This window comes from Vipera ursinii (genome assembly GCF_947247035.1).
Source record: "Vipera ursinii genome assembly, chromosome: 5".
Classification (NCBI taxonomy): domain Eukaryota; kingdom Metazoa; phylum Chordata; class Lepidosauria; order Squamata; family Viperidae; genus Vipera; species Vipera ursinii.
In genome coordinates this window covers 97,125,758-97,145,457 of record NC_139518.1, presented here as the reverse complement: position 1 = coordinate 97,145,457, position 19,700 = coordinate 97,125,758, and the positions used below count along the sequence as shown (strand labels likewise).

General features: G+C 40.6%; 1 protein-coding gene across 2 annotated transcripts; it reads left to right on the top strand.

Moving 5' to 3' along the window:
* Nucleotides 1-12,995: 12,995 nt before the first annotated feature.
* EXOSC3 (exosome component 3) lies at nt 12,996-19,415 on the top strand. Of its 2 annotated transcripts, none has more exons than XM_083365064.1 (4): nt 12,996-13,787; nt 14,781-14,930; nt 16,456-16,607; nt 19,205-19,415. In XM_083365064.1, the coding sequence occupies exons 1-4, from the start codon at nt 13,494-13,496 to the stop codon at nt 19,404-19,406; spliced, it is 798 nt and encodes a 265-aa protein (XP_083221190.1). In that variant the 5' UTR covers nt 12,996-13,493; the 3' UTR covers nt 19,407-19,415. The 2 variants fall into 2 exon arrangements, with proteins under 2 accessions (XP_083221190.1, XP_083221191.1); XM_083365065.1 differs by lacking the exon at nt 19,205-19,415 and adding an exon at nt 18,384-19,126.
* Nucleotides 19,416-19,700: the final 285 nt, after the last annotated feature.

Below are 19,700 nucleotides of genomic sequence, written 5' to 3'. Positions count from 1 at the left end.
CCATCTAACGTGCAACTCATTGCTGCTGCAACTCTTCGCCTTGACCGTTCCTTTAACCAGCTTCCCTCATTCCTAATTCCAAGCAGAGACCATCACCGTTCACTGAAAAGCATTCTGTATTCTTTGAATAAAAGAAAGCAAATGAAACATAGCAACAATATAAATCAAGGGAATAAAAGTGGATACAGTCATTTCCCTCCACAATAGTTCCAAGAATATATGAATTGGTATGGTGAAGTATGTTTTTACCCCCTCTAACAATTTATCTATGATATGCATTGACATAAGAGAAAGTCAGTCTGTCTGTCTGTCTGTCTATCTATCTATCATAAATTCCATCCATCCATCATCTATCTATATCTATTTATCATATTCCATCCATCATCCATCCCATCTATCTAGCCAGCTATCATCCATTCCATCCATTATCTATCTATCTATCTATCTATCTATCTATCTATCTATCTATCTATCTATCTATCTATCTATCTATCTATCTATCTATCTATCTCATCTATCTAGCTATCATCTATCATTATTATCCAAACACTGCTCAAAAAAATAAAGGGAACAGAAGATAAGACATCCTACTATTAAATACAGTACATTGTGTTGTTTAAGTGTTGCCTTTATTTTTTGAGCAGTATATCTATCTATCTATCTATCTATCTATCTATCTATCTATCTATCTATCTATCTATCTATCATCCATTGCATCCATCCATCCATCCATCCATCCATCCATCCATCCATCATCTTTCTACATCTATCTATCATCTATTCATCCATCTATTATCTATCATCCATTCAATCTATATATCTATCATCCATTCCATCCATCCTCTATCTATCTCTATCTCTCTATCATCCATTCCATCCACCATCTATCTATCCATCCATCCATCCATCCACCTACCTACTTAGGAGAGGCTTTCAGGAAGAAGACTTGAAAAATGGTCCAATGGTCATTCCACATCTTTGCAGCCCGACTACAAGAGAATAACCATTGGAAGGGATCTTGGAGGTCATCTAGTCCAACCCCCTGCTCAAGAAGGAGACCCTATACCATTCCAGACAAATGGGTGTCCCATTTCTTCTTAAAATCCTCCAGGGATGGAGCACCCACAAGTCAAATTGTTCCCCTGGTTTATGATTCTAGCAGGAAATTTCTCCTTGAAAAACGGATGACTTCGCCTCCATGCATCATAGCCTTCTTTGAGTTCCCAGGAAAAAGTGGATTTTTTTTTTTAAAAAAAGGATAGGATAGAACAGAACAGAATAACAGAGTTGGAAGAGACCTTGCAGGTCATCTAGTCCAACCCCACTGCCCCGCCCAAGCAGGAGACCCTACGCCATTTCTGACGGATGGCCGTCCAGTCTCTTCTTGAAAGCCTCCAGCGATGAAGCTCCCACAGCTTCTGAAGGCAGCTTCTGTTCCATTGACTGATGGTTCTCACTGTCAGAAAATTTCTCCTTATTTTTAGGTTGGGATCTCTGGAAGTGCAACTTACGCTTGCGATGTGCAGCAGGAAAACAAACATTACATCACAGAAAATAGTGAATTGCATTTAGCCTCTTGTTTGGAGTGCAGAAAGCTATTTTTTTCTCTCTCTTTCCAACAAAACGACTTTTGTTTTTCTTTCTAGGTTTTGCAAGCAAATCTCTCTCTTTCTCCTCCTTCTTCTTCTTCTTCCTCCTCCTCTTCCTCTTCCTCCTCCTCCTCTTCTTCTTCTTCTTCTTCCTTCTCTTTTTCCTCCTCCTCCTCCTCCTCCTCTTCTTCTTCTTCTTCTTCTTCTTCTTCTTCTTCTTCTTCTTCTTCTTCTTCCTCCTCCTCTTCTTCACCACCTCCTCCTCCTCCTCCTCTCTTCTTCTTCTTCTTCTTCTTCTTCTTCTTCTTCTTCTTCTTCTTCTTCTTCTTCTTCTTCTTCTTCCTCCTCCTCTTCTTCTTCTTCCTCCTCCTCCTCCTCCTCTTCTTCCTCCTCCACCTCCTCTTCTTCTTCTTCTTCTTCTTCTTCTTCTTCTTCTTCTTCTTCCTCTTCTTCTTCTTCTTCTTCCTCCTCCTCCTCTTCTTCTTCTTCCTCCTCCTCCTCCTTCTCCTCTTTTTCCTCCTCCGCCTCCTCCTCCTCCTCCTCCTCTTCTTCTTCTTCTTCCTCCTCCTCCTCCTCCTCTTCTTCTTCTTCTTCTTCTTCTTCTTCTTCTTCTTCTTCTTCTTCTTCTTCTTCTTCCTCCTCCTCTTCTTCTTCTTCCTCCTCTTCCTCCTCCTCCTCCTCCTCCTCTTCTTCTTCTTCTTCTTCTTCTTCTTCTTCTTCTTCTTCTTCCTCCTCCTCTTCTTCTTCCTCCTCCTCCTCCTCCTCTTCCTCCTCCTCCTCCTCCTCCTCTTCTTCTTCTTCTTCTTCTTCTTCTTCTTCTTCTTCCTCCTCCTCCTCTTCTTCTTCTTTCTCCTTCTTCCTCCTTCTCCTCTTTTTCCTCCTCCTCCTCTTCTTCTTCTTCTTCTTCTTCTTCTTCTTCTTCTTCTTCTTCTTCTTCTTCTTCTTCTTCTTCTTCTTCTTCTTCTTTCTTCTCTTCAAGGCTTAACAGTCTTACAGCTTCAGTCCATTTTCAAATCTCAGGTGTACATGACAAAATAACAAAGATTTAGATTCACCAACCAAGCTCCTCCTCCTCCTCTCCTCCTCCTCCTCTTCCTCCTCCTCCTCCTCCTCTCCTCCTCCTCCTCCTCTTCTTCTTCCATGGGACTCAGCAACCAATGAGATTCTCCCTCCCTCCACCCACCCACCCCCGGATTCGCGGAGCTGAAGACACCGTGTCGTCACGCCTCGAATCCCAACAAGGTGTTCGGTTGCCGGGCGACGAAGGGACGCCGAGATCGCCCGCAAGGAGCGAAAGAAAAACCCTCCTGGTGTGAAGGTGGCAACTCGGTTAAAAAGGTATAAACGAGCATCGATTGCAACAAAGGAGGCCGCTTTCATTCCCAGCCTGATCTGTGTTTTTTTTTCCCAGATGCTGCAGAAAGCGAGCAAAGAGTCGAACAGAGCAGCTGTCTTGAGTTTCTTTCCGCCCGGAGCAATGAGAGCGCAAAAAAAAAAAAAAGATGCACATTTAACATGAGTAAGTTACTCAAGTTTTTTAAAAAAATGTGCATCCTTTTTTGCACTCTCCGGGCAGAAAGAAACTCAAGACAGCTGCTCTGTCTGTATTTGGAAACTTAATCTCCATAAAAGATACAAAGATATGTAAATTCCGTATAAGTAAAGTGATTGGGCAGTATAAGGTAAGCATAGGTATGAGTGTGCTACACGATAACCGTTTACCTAAATATTTAGAGAAATGTGAATTCATCTAAGTACGAATCTGCATATATAAAATAGTCGCACGAAATGTATTTATTCATTCATTTCATTTATACACTTGCCCATATTACACAAATGACACTGGGCACTACTGCGATAACAAAAAGCAGCAAAAGATATAGATTGAACAGACAGACAGCAGCTGAGATAAAACGACAAAGCAGTCATCAATACAATACAGTATTTGAAGCCAAATCATCTTCTTTTCTTTTCTACCTTTTTTGCAAGATTCACAGATTTCCTAGTCCACCACCCTGGGCGACACAATAGCAGTCTTCCAGTATTTGAGGGGCTGCCACATAGAAGAGGGGCTCAGCCTATTCTCCAAAGCGCCTGAAGGCAGGACAAGAAGCAACGGATTGAAACTTATCAAGGAGAGAAGCAACCTGGAACTAAGGAGAAATTTCCTGATAGTGAGGACAATTAATCAGTGGAACAACTTGCCTCCAGAAGTTGTGGATTATCCAATACCGGAAAGTTTTAAGAAGAGATTGGACAGCCATTTGTTCAGAACTGTGGAGGGTGCATTGCCCGAGCAGGGGGTTAGATTAGAAGACCTTCAATGTCCGTTCCAACTCTGTTATTCTGTTATTCTTCTAGTGAATTTTGTCTCTTCTATTTCCCAACTCAGGGTAGGTCTATTACTTTAGATGGCAATTATGATTTACCTGTGTGTGTGTGTGTGTGTGTGTGTGTGTGTATTTGTTTTTGTAGATTTTCATGGGTACAGGTATGTATGTAGGTCTTGGCGTATTCGGGTCTTTTCCTGTGCAAGATTGAGGGTGTCTTGGCGATGTTTTGACGAGGTACCACTCATCATCTTCAGGCTGGTGTCTTCGGCTCACACAAGCACGAAGCCGAAGACACCAGCCTGAAGATGACGAGTGGGACCTCATCAAAACGTCGCCAAGACACCCTCAATCTTACACGGGAAAAGACCCACATACATACATACATACATATATTTTATTTATTTATTTATTTTATTTTAATTCCATTTATATCCCGCCCTTCTCCGAAGACTCAGGGCGGCTTACAAGCTTAGCAGTAGCCTTCATTCTATGTATATGCCTGCTTATTAGGGCTTTCACACACACCCCAAGCGGCATTATTACAAAGTCAGCTTATTGCCCCCAACAATCTGGGTCCTCATTTTACCTACCTGGGAAGGATGGAAGGCTGAGTCAACCTTGAGCCTGGTGGGACTCGAACCTGCACTAATTGCAGGCAGCTGGTGTTACTTAAGGAGGCATTAGCCCACTGCTCCACCAAGGATAATAATTTATATATAAATTATTTATATATAAATAATTTATATATAATATAATACCAATAATATATATATAAATTATTCAAATCGCTAATAAATATATTATTATAAATATATATATATAACTCTTTGAAAATAGTGTCTAGCATAATGTCCTCTCTGCAAAAACAAGTAAAGAAACTTAATTAGGACCTCGATTTATTCTAAGGGCTGTCCTGCAACAGGTTTTTTTCTTCCCTCTAAACAGAGAACTTGGTATAGGCTCGTCCAGCCCCTTGGATCAATGCAGAGTGAAAGGCAAACGATGGGAATGGATGCCAAATATTTCAAGGAAAATCTCGGAACGTGCTTGGCTGAAGGGCTTGCGGAAGTGGCGGACCGCCGGCCAGTAGACCCCATCCGTTTCTTGGCCTGCTGGATTTACAACTATAACGAAAACAGACAGAGAGAAGAAAAGGTGATCCATTTCCTAAAAAAAAAAGTTGAAGAAATCTTGTCTCAGCAATGACTGAATCCAATTTTCCTTCCTCCCAATTTTCCTATCCCTTCTCTCTTGCCCTCTAGAAAAAGGAAGAAAAGGGCCACCTAGAACTTCAGTATGAAGAACTTCTTGCAGAGCTGGGGAGTGCAGAAAAACGGAAAGCAGAAGAACTTCTGATGGCCCAAAAATTTGAAGAGCAGCCGAAGGTCTGGGGTCACTTAATTTTATTTATTTTATTATATTTATATACCGCCCTTTCCCGAAGGACTCAGGGCGGTTTACAGGGTGATTAAAACAAAAAATACAAAAGTTAAAAACAATTTAAAAAATTATATCCATCCCTGAACAAATAAAACCCCAGTTAAAAATTAAAATTAAAATTAAAATTCTCAGCCTGGGCCAGAGAGCTCGAAGAGCCAGGTCTTCAGGTCCCGGCGGAATGAATTTTACACTAAAGTACTTCCTTGAAGAACCGTATTTGGCTCATTTGTGTAATGAGAAAAATTGTTCGAGCAGTTGTAAAAAAAAAATGTGTATTTTTTTTTAAAAAAAGGGTCTGTTCCTAGATTGTGGGTGGAGGGATGGATTTACGCCAAATGGATGGATGCTAGATGGTTACAAGTTGGTGGCTGAAGTGAACTGAATGCAGTTTTATTCTATGAAGGATCTTTTCCAGGAGCAAACAGAAGATGCTCCAGAAAAATTAACAGAAATAGATGGAGCATCACACCAACCTTCGGGACGAGAGATGGCTGAAAAGAAGGCAGATGAAGTGAGTACCTATTTTAACAAATGACATGTTATTATTACTTCTTTTTTTTAAAGAGCTTTATTGGTTTGTAATATACAGAACTCACGCATGTCATACAACCCGCCTTGCCTACTCTACAAGGTTCCATCCCAAAAAGGTGCCGGAACTCCGTTCTGAGCGTTCTATGAGAAAAAAAAGCCCTGGTAATATACGAATCAAAATACAAAGTAAATAGCGGGAAAGATGGGGGAGGGAAAAGGGAGAAGAGAAGTGAGGTACGCGAGAAAAAAGGAAAAGAAAAAAGGCATTGACTCCTGAGTTCCTTTGGCGCAATAGAGTGTCAACTTCAAACCTCAACTTTTCACTTTTACAAAATAATATAAACTAGCCGTTTCAATAAGATCAAATCTATCTAACTGGTAAAGCCCGCAATCAAAATTTCATTTCCCCCCCCCCCACCTCAAGTACAAAATCTAGAAGCGGTTTCCACGTGACAATAAAAGTGTATTATTTTTTTTCGTTAATCAGTTTAGCCATCTCGGCTAGCTGCATCAGTTTTTTTAACCATTCCTCTGTTATAGGAATTGCTGTAGTCTTCCGTTTCTGAGCGTAATCTTGCTGCTTTCAACATATATATATAGTATCAAAGCTTCATATTTTTTCCAGATCTTTGTCCATTACCCCAAGAGAAAAGTCCCTGCTTTTCTTTCTATGTTTAGTTTAAGGACTTTCTGTATTAAGATACGAATCCTACTCCAATATTTTCTTGCTTTATCACAAGTGTAATTATTTACTTCTAACAACAAAACCAGGCCTTTGAAATTCACTTTGCATTAAAATGATTTTTACTTACTGGAAGTTTCTCAGACCCTTTGTTTTGGTGTTCTTCATGGGTTGAGAAAACTGGAAGAGTTTAAGGACAAGAGTTTAAGATAAGACAACAGGGAGCATTTCATTCAGGATTATTGTTGCCTTCTTGCCTTGACAGATAAATCCATTCAGGTCTAAAACTCTGTACAGAATCTGCAAGTTAGTTTTCGTGCATCCTTAGTTCTTGCCCTTATTTTGAAGAATTGGAATCCATCTTGTTTAAGACTAGGGCGATGGAATATCTAGCAGTCTCTGAGAACATAATGGAGGACCCATTACAGAAAATATTTCTTGTTCCAAAGTAGGAAAAAAGTTCGAGAAAAAGACTAAGAATAATCCTGCCTTGATTACACTGGGTATAAGTTGAGCTGGACAATTTGATGGCTTTCAAGATGGTTGTTGAAGCCCTTCAAGACTGTCAGACTTAGGAAACAAGGACCACTTGGATTTCTGGAATGATCTTTTTTGCTAGTAGAGTTTTGTAGCAGAATCTTGAAAAACTAGACTAATAAAGATTGGGTTGAGCAGAGGGATATTAACAGTGTACTCATGTAGATGTAACTAATTTTCAACCATAGATGATGACCAAAGAAAAGGTTGGACACATGCCAGAAGAATATGAAACTAGGACAACACAAGAGGTGTTCGAAAACACTGTGGATCGAGATGACTTGACTGTTGTGATAAATGAGTTGGATGAGCAACCAGGCCAGGTAAGCCCTAGTTTAACCCTTCAGGAAGCCTCACTAGGAATTGCTGCAGATGAAGATTTAAGTCCCAACGTCTTGGATGAGAAAGATGAAGACCAGTTGGAACAAGGCAGAGCAGCTGAGAAGGAGAATGATGTACAAGCTGAAGGTGACAAAGGCAAAGATCAGTTGGAAGAAGACACAGCAGCTGAAAAAAATGATGTACAAGCTGAAGGTGCAGATGAAGATTTAAGTCCCAATGTTTTGGATGACAAAGATGAAGACCAGTTGGAACAAGGCAGAGCACCTGAGAAGGAGAATGATGTACAAGCTGAAGGTGACAAAGGCAAAGATCAGTTGGAAGAAGACACAGCAGCTGAAAAAAATGATGTACAAGCTGAAGGTGCAGATGAAGATTTAAGTCCCAATGTTTTGGATGACAAAGATGAAGACCAGTTGGAACAAGGCAGAGCAGCTGAGAAGGAGAATGATGTACAAGCTGAAGGTGACACTCAAGCTGAGATAGACAGATCTATTCAGGATGGGAATTCAGAGTAATTCCACGATTCATGTATACTTGGAAGAAAATCCTGTTGCTTTCAAAAGGCTTTGTGTAAAGGTTTTGTTTCACAAAGAAGGTAACCTAAAAAGGATGGTTTTTGAGTGTGTGATAGTGACAGTTTTCCAGCATAGTTGCACTAGACTAGGATGTTATAGGGATAAGACTGATCATTAGATGGTAACCAGTCTTGGGAAAGTATGTGTATGACACGCCTCTTCAAAACCTGGTGTTTCTGTAGCTTTTGTTTTTATACTTTTATCTGTTGGAAGGAATGGTATCTATCTACAACTGGAAATCCTGTTATACAATTGATTGCAATCAAAACTCAATAAGCAGTAAGATTCTTGCATAATCATACCTATGGGTGATTTGCGAAGGAATTCTTCTCACGGCCATGGTTGACACAGTTCATGCAAGACATTTTGTTATGTGTGTAAAACCATCCTCAATGTTATAGATGTGTGACACTGATTTGGAGACACATTATATCAACTTGTGGCTCTGTGTATTCTACACACAGGTCGCATTCAGATGTATAGGTGCATATAGTGTCTCCAAAACATTATCAACATCTATGTGTGTGTGTGTGTGTATAAAAATAATACAGGATACAAACCTAAGGCCCTCATTCACACAATTGAGTTTTTTCTCTGATTAGGTGGCTATGTTTGAACACAGTCCATTTCATTATGGTTCAGTGCAAACCCAGAAAGTGAGTTAATTTCTAAACCAAGTTAAGGGTGAATGTAGTGACATGCTTTCTTTAAAAAAAATGTTACCAGGTAAAATATTCAATAGCAGACTTATTCAATCTTTCAAACCAATTGTCATTAATAGTAGCCCTCTACCTTCATTCTTTGAAAGAATATTCCAGATAAATGCTTCTTTTAAATGGTACATTTTGGAGGTCCAAAAACTGTTCTTAAATGTACTTTTTTTAGTCTGATGCAGTTGTATTTAGAAATAAGACATCATAATGAACTTTGGATTATTCTTATGTATCAGCAGTGTTTGAAAAGTAGCTCACTTTACCTCTGCTATGTCACTGTGATTATGATTATGTGTATAAAGGTAGTCCTTGACCTACAATCATTGCTTTAGTGACCAAAGTTATAACAGCATTGAAAAAAATGACCTTTGACCTGTCTTGCACTAACAACTGTTGCAGCATTCCCACAATCCCATGATCAAAATTTGGGCACTTAGCAACTGGGATGTATTGATGGTGCTCGTAGCGTCTCAGGGTCAGCTCCATTTGTGATTTTTCCAAAAAAAAGTCAAGGGGGGGAGTCAGGCTCCCGTAACAACCAACTTACTTAAGCGCAGTGATTTGCTTAATGGTTGTAGCAAAACAGGCCATAAAATTGGGTGCAACTCACTGACAGCCGGCTTGCTTAGCAATGGAAATTCTAGTCCCGATTGTGTTCATTAAGTCAAAGCATTCTTGTTTAACCTTTCTTTTAGCAATAAGAAGGGGAGGGACAATCCATTTCCATTGTCCAGCTGCCAATTTTCATATCCAAAGATACAGACATCTCAAAATATTAAGACCGTTGTACAACTCAAATTAATATACGCAGTGTCTTCTTCGAATAATACATTTTAGCATATTCCAAAATCATACTCTTGACCGAAACCATACTGTGTTCTCGCTGAGAATAATATAGACAGTTAGCTTTTGACTATTTTTTGTACAAATGCAGTAGAGGTCCAGTAAATTCAATATTGCTTTTTCTTGAATAAAATATAGCCTTACGTTTATCAGAGGTTTCTGGATAGAATTTCCTATTGCTTCAATAAAGTGGAAATTTCCAATTGCTTTTTCTGTTCAGTCTTTTAAGATGTATCAAATTAACATATCAACAGATATTTGTAAACCCTCTTTGTGAGATTTGTAGTTTCATTAAAACTTGGTAATCACTTGTAATAATTTAGATGTCCCTGAAGCTGGAAGTGCCATTTATCCGTATCAAGATGCTCAATAGATGTTATTCAAATGTAAAAATCATGAAAGTATGTCCGCAAGACTAGTGACATATGTAGACTACATATGGACAGTTAGAAGGGAATATGCTTATCCTTTAATGAATTTTTTGTATAAATCTCTATATGGATGTAAGCACGCACGTGTGGTAGCTTTGTGTAAACACCGTTGTTTATTTAAACAAAAAAATTATGTCCCGAATAAAAATTTGTTTTGAAGAATGAAAATATCATGTGATTCTTTTCTCTCTTCCGCTAAATCTTTTAAAATATGACTATGAATGGCATCGTTAAGAAATGTATCAATAATTATACTCTTTGAAGTCATTATTAAATATTGCATGACTTGATCTCACATACAAGACATGAAGGTTTCCACAGATGACGGTTTTGCTGTAACAAATTGTTCAGTTGTGTAGTCAAGCATGTTTGTAATTCATTCATATTCATAATTGTTACACATCTGTACATGAAGCCTTTAATGATAGCTTTGTAAAGGTTAGGTTGCAAATTCACTAGATGGTCATTTCTGGTTTGTATAGCATAGTGCAGCAATAGTTTTATTAAGACTGTTTCCATGGTTATAAAATGAGACAATTGTGGGACGTGAAGCATAAACCACGAATCGTCTTATAAGGGAGATAGGTGGCATAAAAAAATAATAAATAAAAATAATGATCAATTTGCACTCTCCACTTTCAACATTATGTGTTATAACATGGAATTGTCTCTAGCCTTGGGAAAAAACATTGTTTGGAAATCAAAAAAGCCTGGAGAAGCTGAATAACTGTATACAAAGCTGAAGATAATATATTAGTATCAATAAAAGCCAACTTTAGTAGCACTGATATTGCTTTAGAAAATCAAACCTCATCTTCAGGTATAACGTCCTCTTTCTTCGGTATAGTATTCCACATTTTATGATTTTCTCGTATATTGCTATGCCGCTGTCAGCCAGATGGGGTCGCTAAAGTTTAATAATCCAGGAACTAACTCATCATTTCACCCTCTTGCTCTAGTCTAATCTGTTAAATTAGAACGCCTGCACTTATATATTATTTGCAAAAAGCGACTTAAAAGATATAGTTAAGATGGCATAAGCTGCAGATCTGACCCATCAAGTGTAGCTTAACCAGTATAGGTCTTGTTTACCGTGTCAGCTTCCTTGAGAAGACTTAGTATTAGCTGAGCTGTTAAAAAAAAAATCCAAAATGTTTGTAGGAAGATGTGAAAGTCCCAGGGCAAATATGGTATATAAGAACCAAGATTGATCTATTTGTAGATTTGCTGATTGATAGGCTTACAAGTGTTGAAAAAGCAAGAATGGCTTGGTGTGTATATAAGAACCAAGATTGATCTATTTGTAGATTTGCTGATCGATAGGCTTACAAGTGTTGAAAAGCAAGAATGGCTTGGTGTGTTTCACTCAGTGTAAGAAAAGTTTTATCTGATGTTGTTTTTTTAAGAGTTTTTATTCTTCTGGATAACTTGATGCAGTTGGTCGTGTCCATTAGTCAATCAACGTGGCATAAAACTGACCCCTATATGATTTTGGCCCCCTTTTTTCTGAGCCAAAGAATATTTCACGCTTCCGTACACCGGTATTAATAGCTTGTTTTTCCAATAGGAATTCATCTAACTTTGACACCAATTCATTTTGTATCTAATTGACAATTGTACCCAGCAAGTGAAAGTAACGTTTATAAAGTAACGTTTATAAGCCTTGGTGGAGCAGTGGGCTAATGCCTCCTTAAGTAACACCAGCTGCCTGCAATTAGTGCAGGTTCGAGTCCCACCAGGCTCAAGGTTGACTCAGCCTTCCATCCTTCCGAGGTAGGTAAAATGAGGACCCAGATTATTGGGGGCAATTAAGCTGACTTTGTAATAATGCCGCTTGGGGTGTGTGTGAAAGCCCTAATAAGCAGGCATATACATAGAATGAAGGCTACTGCTAAGCTTGTAAGCCGCCCTGAGTCTTCGGAGAAGGGCGGGATATAAATGGAATTAAAATAAAATAAAAATAAAATAAATAAACTGAGGTGTTTTTTTAACATTTTCTTCTTTTGTTGTGCAGTTGATACAACCGATCTGTAGAACCGCAACCTGTCTCTAAGTCCAGCTAATGTGTTGGGATTCCCCCCCCCCCGTCAATTTTGCAGTTTAGCTCACATCTTTTGGCTATTAACAAGGTCTAATCCGTGTTTTGTTTTGAAGAATGTAATCCAATCATTCAGAATGAATTGCTGTGAAGCTAAGCTTTGTGCATACACTGCACTTCAGTACTGAAAAAACAGTATCCACCATTTCATCAAATTCCTTTTCCCCACGTTTTGAAGGCGTTGGTCAGACACAGAACAGAAAAGCCTGAGCAAACATTGTCGGATCACAGCGCTGGAAGTTGAGAAAGTCTCTTTGAGATAAGGCTCCAAACAAACTTTGCTACTGTTGATAATGTTGCGTGCACACATCACAATTCTTTCCAAGAAAACTTATGTGGGCTTAAGAGTGAAACTGCTTTCTTTGCACAAGTTTAGGGATGCTAATCCTTTGCCCTCCATGCACTATCTTGGCTGTCTTTTTACCAGGGCTTTTTCTGCTGCTTATTTGCTCAGAGATGGCCCAGCTCCGGCACAAAAGAACTTGTCTGGCCAGGGTTGAACTTAGAAATTATATTGATCCATGTCTGCTGATGTTAGATGCTCTTTGCACTCTTTGAAGGGATAATAATAATAATAATAATAATAATAATAATAATAATAATAATAATAATAATAAGTTGGAAGGGACCTTGGAGGTCATCTAGTCCAACCCCCTACTCAGGCAGGAAACCCTATACCATTTCAGGCAAATGGCTGTCCCGTCTCTTCTTAAAAACTTCCAGTGTTGGAGCATTCACCACTTCTGGAGGCAGGTTTTTCCACTGGTTAATTGTTCTAACTGTCAGGAAGTTTCTCCTTAGTTCTAGGTTGCTTCTCTCCTTGACTAGTTTCCATCCGTTGCTTCTTGTCCTGCCTTCAGGCGCTTTGGAGAATAGCTTGACTGCCTCTTCTTTGGAGCAGCCCCTGAGATATTGGAACACTGCTTTCATGTCACCCCTCACCCTTCTCTTCGTTAAACTAGACATACCCAATTCCAGCAACCGTTCCCTATATGTTTTAGCCTCCAGTCCCCCAGTCATCTTTGTTGCTCTTCTCTGTACTCTTTCTAGAGTCTCGACATCTTTTTTACATCGTGGTGACCAAAACTGGATGCAGTATTCCAGGTGTGGCCTTACCAACCCTTCTCTGAATGGTTGCTTAATCTCTCCAACCAGAAAATAAAAATAAAAAAACCCAAGAGGTTAAAAGCCAGAGGACGCCAAGCCTAGCATCCCTCTAAAAATTGCTATTCCTTTTTTTGCAATCCGAAAGTTACAGGGCTTCATTTGCGCATGTGCAAGGGCCCAAGCTCGAGCGCTAGGTAATCGCCTAGCGGCGGGGGAAACCTTCCTTCTGCGCAGGCGCAAAAGGCGGAGAAGCAAGGCCGTTTTCTGAAATTATGGCGGGCGCTGTCGCTTGCTTGGCCGAGACGCGGGTGGGGCAAGTGGTAATGCCTGGGGAAGCGTTGCTCTTGCCCGGCCAGGAAGAGGCGGACGGCGAACGGCTGCGCCTGACTACGACCGGACCGCAGAAGGGGCGGCTGGTTTGCGGGCCGGGGCTGAGACGCGGCGCTGACGGCCTGCTAGTCACCAAATGCGGCCTGCTGCGTTATCGGGGCCATTCCGCTCAGGCCGGAAGTGGGAGCGGAAGTAGTTCCGGGGGAACCTATTGGGTGGACTCACAACAGAAGCGGGTAAGAGGGCTGCGCCTGCGCAGTTCGGAGACTGGATCTGCTCGCAGCCCCAGTATTTGCAAATAGCTGCATGGCTATTAAACGGAAGAATACATAAAAAATAAATATACTAAAATATTGTACACTGTAATTTTATGTTAAATTAGCACATTATATTAACTTTTCATTATACATAATACAATTACATATGTAACATTTAATATAATTGTGTTATATATTTACATATTATGTTACATTAAATTCATTATATTAAATTATAATTATATAATATATACATTATAATCATATTAAATAATATATTGCATTATATAATTATAATTTAATTACCTTATATAAATTTATATATTTTATATAAATTATATAATATATATAACTTAATTTAATTGTATTATATATTATATGATTGTAGTGCATGTTTAAATTATAATTATATAATACAATCATATCAAATAGGCTATATATGATTATATAAAATATAATTTATATAAAATTTATACAATGTAATTTTTTTATAATTATATTGATAGGTATAGTAGCATATATCGTATGGCACATTCACATCACAGTATAGTATATGTTACATAATAAATATAAATATTTGGGGCAGGAATGCTGTATTTATGTAGCAATAGCTATAGCACTTAGACTTATATGCCTCTTCCCGGTGCTTTACAGCCTTCTCTAAGCGGGTTACAGAGTCAGCCTCTTGCCCCCAACAATCTGGGTCCTCATTTTACTGACCTCAGAGGGATGGAAGGCTGAGTCAACCTTGAGCCGGTCAGGGTCGAACTCCTGACAGTGAGGAGTGAGTTAGCCTGCAATATTGCATTCTAACCACTGCGCCACCCTGGCTCTTACAGTGCCACTTTGCAAGAAAGAAAAAAAAAAGCACTATATTCATGGTGGATTGCAGGGGAAGGGATGGCTGCATGATACCACGGCTTTGTTTTCTCACAAAAAAAAAATCCTTTTTTTTATCCTTACTCTTGCCAGTATGTGCCAGTGAAAGGAGATCACGTGATAGGCATAGTTACGGCCAAAGCTGGGGACATATTCAAACTGGACGTTGGAGGCAGTGAGCATGCCTCTCTCTCTTACCTGGCGTTTGAAGGGGCCACCAAAAGAAACAGGCCAAACGTGCAGGTGAGAAACCCATTCCACCACCACGAGCGGGGACACCATCCCGTTTGTACCCAGGGACGTTTCTGAGCAGGCTTGGGTGGGATTTGAGCCGTGACTTTAGCGTTTGGTGTTCAACGTCAACATGTTTGATCTAGCTTCTTGGGGTGAGCTAGTGGTTTACACAGAAACGTGGTTTTTTATTCTTTCTGGCCAATGACAAAGCCACAAAGGTGGCCTCATTTGGGCAGTTTAAGCTTTGATCCGGACATGAAATAAATAATAAAAAAATGAACGTGTTCAGCCAATACTTCTAATCCGGATAAAGACAGATGCAGCTGGGATCATTTCCCTGCGCTAAGGCGTATCTAGTATTTTAAGAAGCTGCAATGGGGTCAACTCTTAATACCATCGTATTATGGGTCACTAGGAGGTCTTAAATTTCAAAGACATTGCCTTAAGAGCAGGCAAACCTTTGAGGGTGGGGCAAGGGCATATGAGATAGCAAGCAAGTTGCCAGATATATCTTGGTGTGTGTGAGAATGTGAACTGGACATGCATCTCATTGGTCTACTGAAAGCTAAATATTAAGTATAGTCATGTATTGCCGATAAAAGCATTAGCTTCTCTCCCTGGATTTTTTTCCCTTTGACTTCTTTGGGGTATTGTTTGTTAGATTTAGGATATCAAGTTCGGATAGGACAACATTTCACTAGTCAGTTGACCGATGTGTCAATTCTAATAACAGGTGATCTTGGTTTTCCTGTTGAATGAGAGCCACCATTACTCTACTGGGCAAAAGACTTTTCTGATAACGTTCTTGAGTTGCACGTCAACTGCAGATGCTGTGGAGGCTCTTGTATAGTTGTGATGCTTCAAAAGGTCACTCTCTTCAAAGTGTCTATGGAGAGTCTCAGTCATCCAGATCATGGTTGTCCCAAAGGTGCTTTTTCAAAAGGCACCTGGACTTCCTTCGTTTTTCCTTGAAGACTTTGCGCTTCTCCTGCAAGAACCGAAGACGCTTCTTGGATGAGAAGCAAAACGTCTTCAAGAGCTGCAACCATATGAAATCCTACTGAACAGTGCAAGATTGAAGAACAATATTAGGGGCAGCGCGATGGTGAATCGAGTGTGAAGGATGTGTTTACATAATTTATGTTTTTACTTGTGCGTAGTGCGCACCGTGGAGCACTTAATTTCGTCGTGAGATACCCAAGGAGAATAAAGATATTCTATAAGAGAAAACGTCCATAACTTTGGTATGTTCTCCTTGGAGTAGGTTCTGCCGATCCAACCCTGATGATCCTTCAGTGACTGCTCTTTTGTTACTGTGGGATAGTAGTTAAGTTGCTGATCTGGAACCAGGGACCATCCTGGTGGTACTTTGCCCATTCTTTCGTTCTTATTCCGTCGTCCTGCGCAGAGTGGCGAGGACACAACGGAGGGAGTGTAGGATAGGCCCCTTTGCACTAGTGTAAAAGGCCGAAACGTAAATCTGTCCTGCAAAACTGGTGTAGGCGAGAGTGTTGATTTTTCTTTCTTCCTTTAGGTGGGCGACCTTATTTATGGCCAGTTTATCGTGGCCAATAAAGATATGGATCCTGAGATGGTCTGCATAGACAGCAGCGGCCGGGCGAATGGCATGGGAATCATAGGACAGGACGGCTTTTTATTCAAGGTCTCGCTAGGCCTAATAAGAAAGTAGGTGGGAAGGAATCCTTACTAAGATTTCTTTGCTTCTCAAACGACGTGATTTATGCCTGGGGTAGGCAACCTTGGCTCTTTTATGACTCGTGGACTTCAACTCCCAGAATTCCTGAGCCAACATGGGGGAACTATGGCCCCTTCATGACTTGTGGACTTCAACTCCCAGAATTCCTGAGCCATAATGGGGGAACTATGGCCCCTTCATGACTCTTGGACTTCAACTCCCAGAATTCCTGAGCCAACATGGGGGAACGATGGCCCCTTCATGACTTGTGGACTTCAACTCCCAGAATTCCTGAGCCAACATGGGGGAACTATGGCCCCTTCATGACACATGGACTTCAACTCCCAGAATTCCTGAGCCATAATGGGTAAACGATGGCCCCTTCATGACTCACGGACTTCAACTCCCAGAATTCCTGAGCCAGCATGGCTCAGCTAGGAAACCTCTCCCTTTCCCCTCAGTGTGGCTGGCTCAGGAATTCTGGGAGTTGAAGTCCGCGAGTCATGAAGGGGCCAAGGTTGCCTACCCCTGGTTTATGCCTTTCCCGTGTTTCCTAGTGTAGGTTTATTTTTTTTAAAAAAAAAATCAGTTAATACAGGTAATCCTCCGTGTACGACCTCAATCAAGCCCCCAAATGTACACTGCTAAGCGAGACATGTCAAGTCAGTTTTGCCTCATGTTACAACTTTCCCCGCCAACCGCTGTTAAGGGCATCTTTTCGGTTGTTCAGTTAGTCCGACGGTTCTGGAGTGAACCCAGCTTCTTCCCCCTTTGAGTTGGCTTGTTAGAAGGTCACAAAAGTGGATCACGGGATGCTGCGCACCGTCATAAATATGAACCGGTTTTGCCAAGGGTCCGAATTTTGATCGCACAACCATGAAGGTGTCACAAGTGTGAAAAACGGCCATAAGTCACACTTTTATTTCCCCCCCCCCCCAATGTCGTCGTAACTTTGAACAATCACTAAACGAACGGTTGCATAACCCGTCGGGTTGGATTTGATTAGCGATAAATGTCACGTTGTGATACTGCTTGTTGCCGATTAAAGAGGACAGAAAGCTTTTAAGAGGGAGGGCTGTTTTGTGAATCGGTTGTAAGAGTGACGGCTAAGCTAAAAGTGCAGCACACAGTAAGTCCTCAACTTACGAGAATTTGTTTAGCAACTGTTCAAAGATACAACGACACTGGGGGAAAAAACGTACTCAGGATCATTTTTCACACTTGCAACTGTCGAAAGAAAAATCTTCATCAGGGTCCAGTCCAAGCTGGCAATAAACAACATGGAGACTGCTTTAGAAAGAATGTTGTAGTTTATTGAAGAGGAGAGCCAGACAGAAAGATGGCTCTGGGAAAAACTGACCACATGAAGTAGGGAGTGGTGGGGTTTTATACCTCCTTGGGCTTCTGTTTGGAGTTATTCCTGTGGCATGAACTTTGACTGAGTCTGAGTCTGCCTTTCTGATTTTCTGATGGTGGTGGGTTAATCCTATTATGTCCCAAAGGTCATATCCTGCTTCCTTGGGGCTGTGGTTGATGACTGTTGGATTTTTTGGTGTGAGGGATTGTGGATTCTAGGGATCTTTTTATCTTTCTAATCCCGGCTTCCTGGCTCTAGTCTTTCTGACAAGATGATCACATCTGGATTTCTGCAGACCTGGTTTCTGTCTGGGGCAGACAGACTTGGGGGAAGTGGGGGGTTGTTTTCTGCCTTCATGATCCTTTGGGGAAATATAATATTCTGCCCCTTTTCATATTTCCCCAAATAGTTCTTTCCTCTGGATTCTTCCCGCACAACGTTGCAGGATCCCCACGGCCGCCTGATCAAAATTCGAAGCCTGGCAACTGACTCGCCGTTATGACGGCTGCAGAGTCAATGGGGGAAGAGCCAGATACGCTGAACAGCCAGCTTACCAGCTTAACCCTTGCGGTGATTCACTTAACAGCCGCGGCAAGAAAGGTCGTAAAATGGGTCAAAGCTCGCTTAACCGACGTCTCGCCTAGCTGCAGAAATTTGGGGCTGAATTAATTAGTTGAGTATCGTGTGACCTGCTGATAAGGACAGTCAATTGGGGAACCAGGTGTGACCAACTTAACAACTGCAGTGAGAAGACAAGTCATACAACGGGGCAAAACCCACCTAACAAATGTCACGCTTAGCAACATAAATTTTGGGCTGAATCGTGGTCGTTAAGTCGAGGGCTAACTGAACAGTAAATTTGGATTCCTCATTATTGTTGTTGTTGTTATTATTTTACATCTGGTTTCTTTTCCTTTTTGCCAAAATGCGTACAGATTTCATTCCCCATCAGCACTAGCTCTTTTCAAGGCAGATATCCTGTCAGGATTTTCAGGAGTTTTGTGATTCTGAGCTGACACACACACAGACACACACACACACGTACACACAAAAGGGAAAACTCGCACACCCAAAGCTATCGAGAAGTCGTTTTATATCTCTGCATGATTTGGCTAGGTGTCCGAGGAAAATAATCAATTATTAAGAATTGAGGTTGGATGGATGCCGTGAATTGATTTCTGTTTCCCCCCCCCCCTCCCTTCTCCTTTCTCCCCATTGTTTTAATTTCAGACTCTTGGCTCCAGATTGTGAAATCATCTGCGATCTGGGACAACTTTATCCTTTTGAGCTAGTCTTAGGAATGAATGGAAGAATCTGGGTAAAAGCCAAAACGGTTCAACAGACTTTAATAATAGCCAATGTTTTGGAAGCTTGTGAACATATGACAGCCGAACAGAGGAAATGTGTAGTTGCAAAACTGTTAGAAAACTAAGAGGTGGGGCAGGGGGGGGGGAGATGATGCGTGATGATCCATGATAAATTTCCAGGGAGAAAGAATACCATACAGGCACCCGCGAAAACCTCAGAGAACAAATATATATATATATATATATATATATATATATATATATATATATATATATATATATATTACCTATTTAAATATTTCATAGCTGTATGGTAAATACAGACTAAAGCTGTTACTCTCTATTTTTTTCTTAGTTTGTTATTTCTTGTCCTTCATCTGGCATATTTTTTTCAAATGGGAAGTTCTGTAGTTAGTATG

Excerpts from the sequence above, each read along its gene's own strand:
- EXOSC3 (XM_083365064.1), top strand. The coding sequence starts at position 13,494 with ATGGCGGGCGCTGTCGCTTGCTTGGCCGAGACGCGGGTGGGGCAAGTG. Across the intron at positions 13,788-14,780 it reads TGGACTCACAACAGAAGCGG|TATGTGCCAGTGAAAGGAGA; the intron begins GTAAGAGGGCTG and ends TACTCTTGCCAG. Across the intron at positions 16,608-19,204 it reads TCGCTAGGCCTAATAAGAAA|ACTCTTGGCTCCAGATTGTG; the intron begins GTAGGTGGGAAG and ends TTTTAATTTCAG.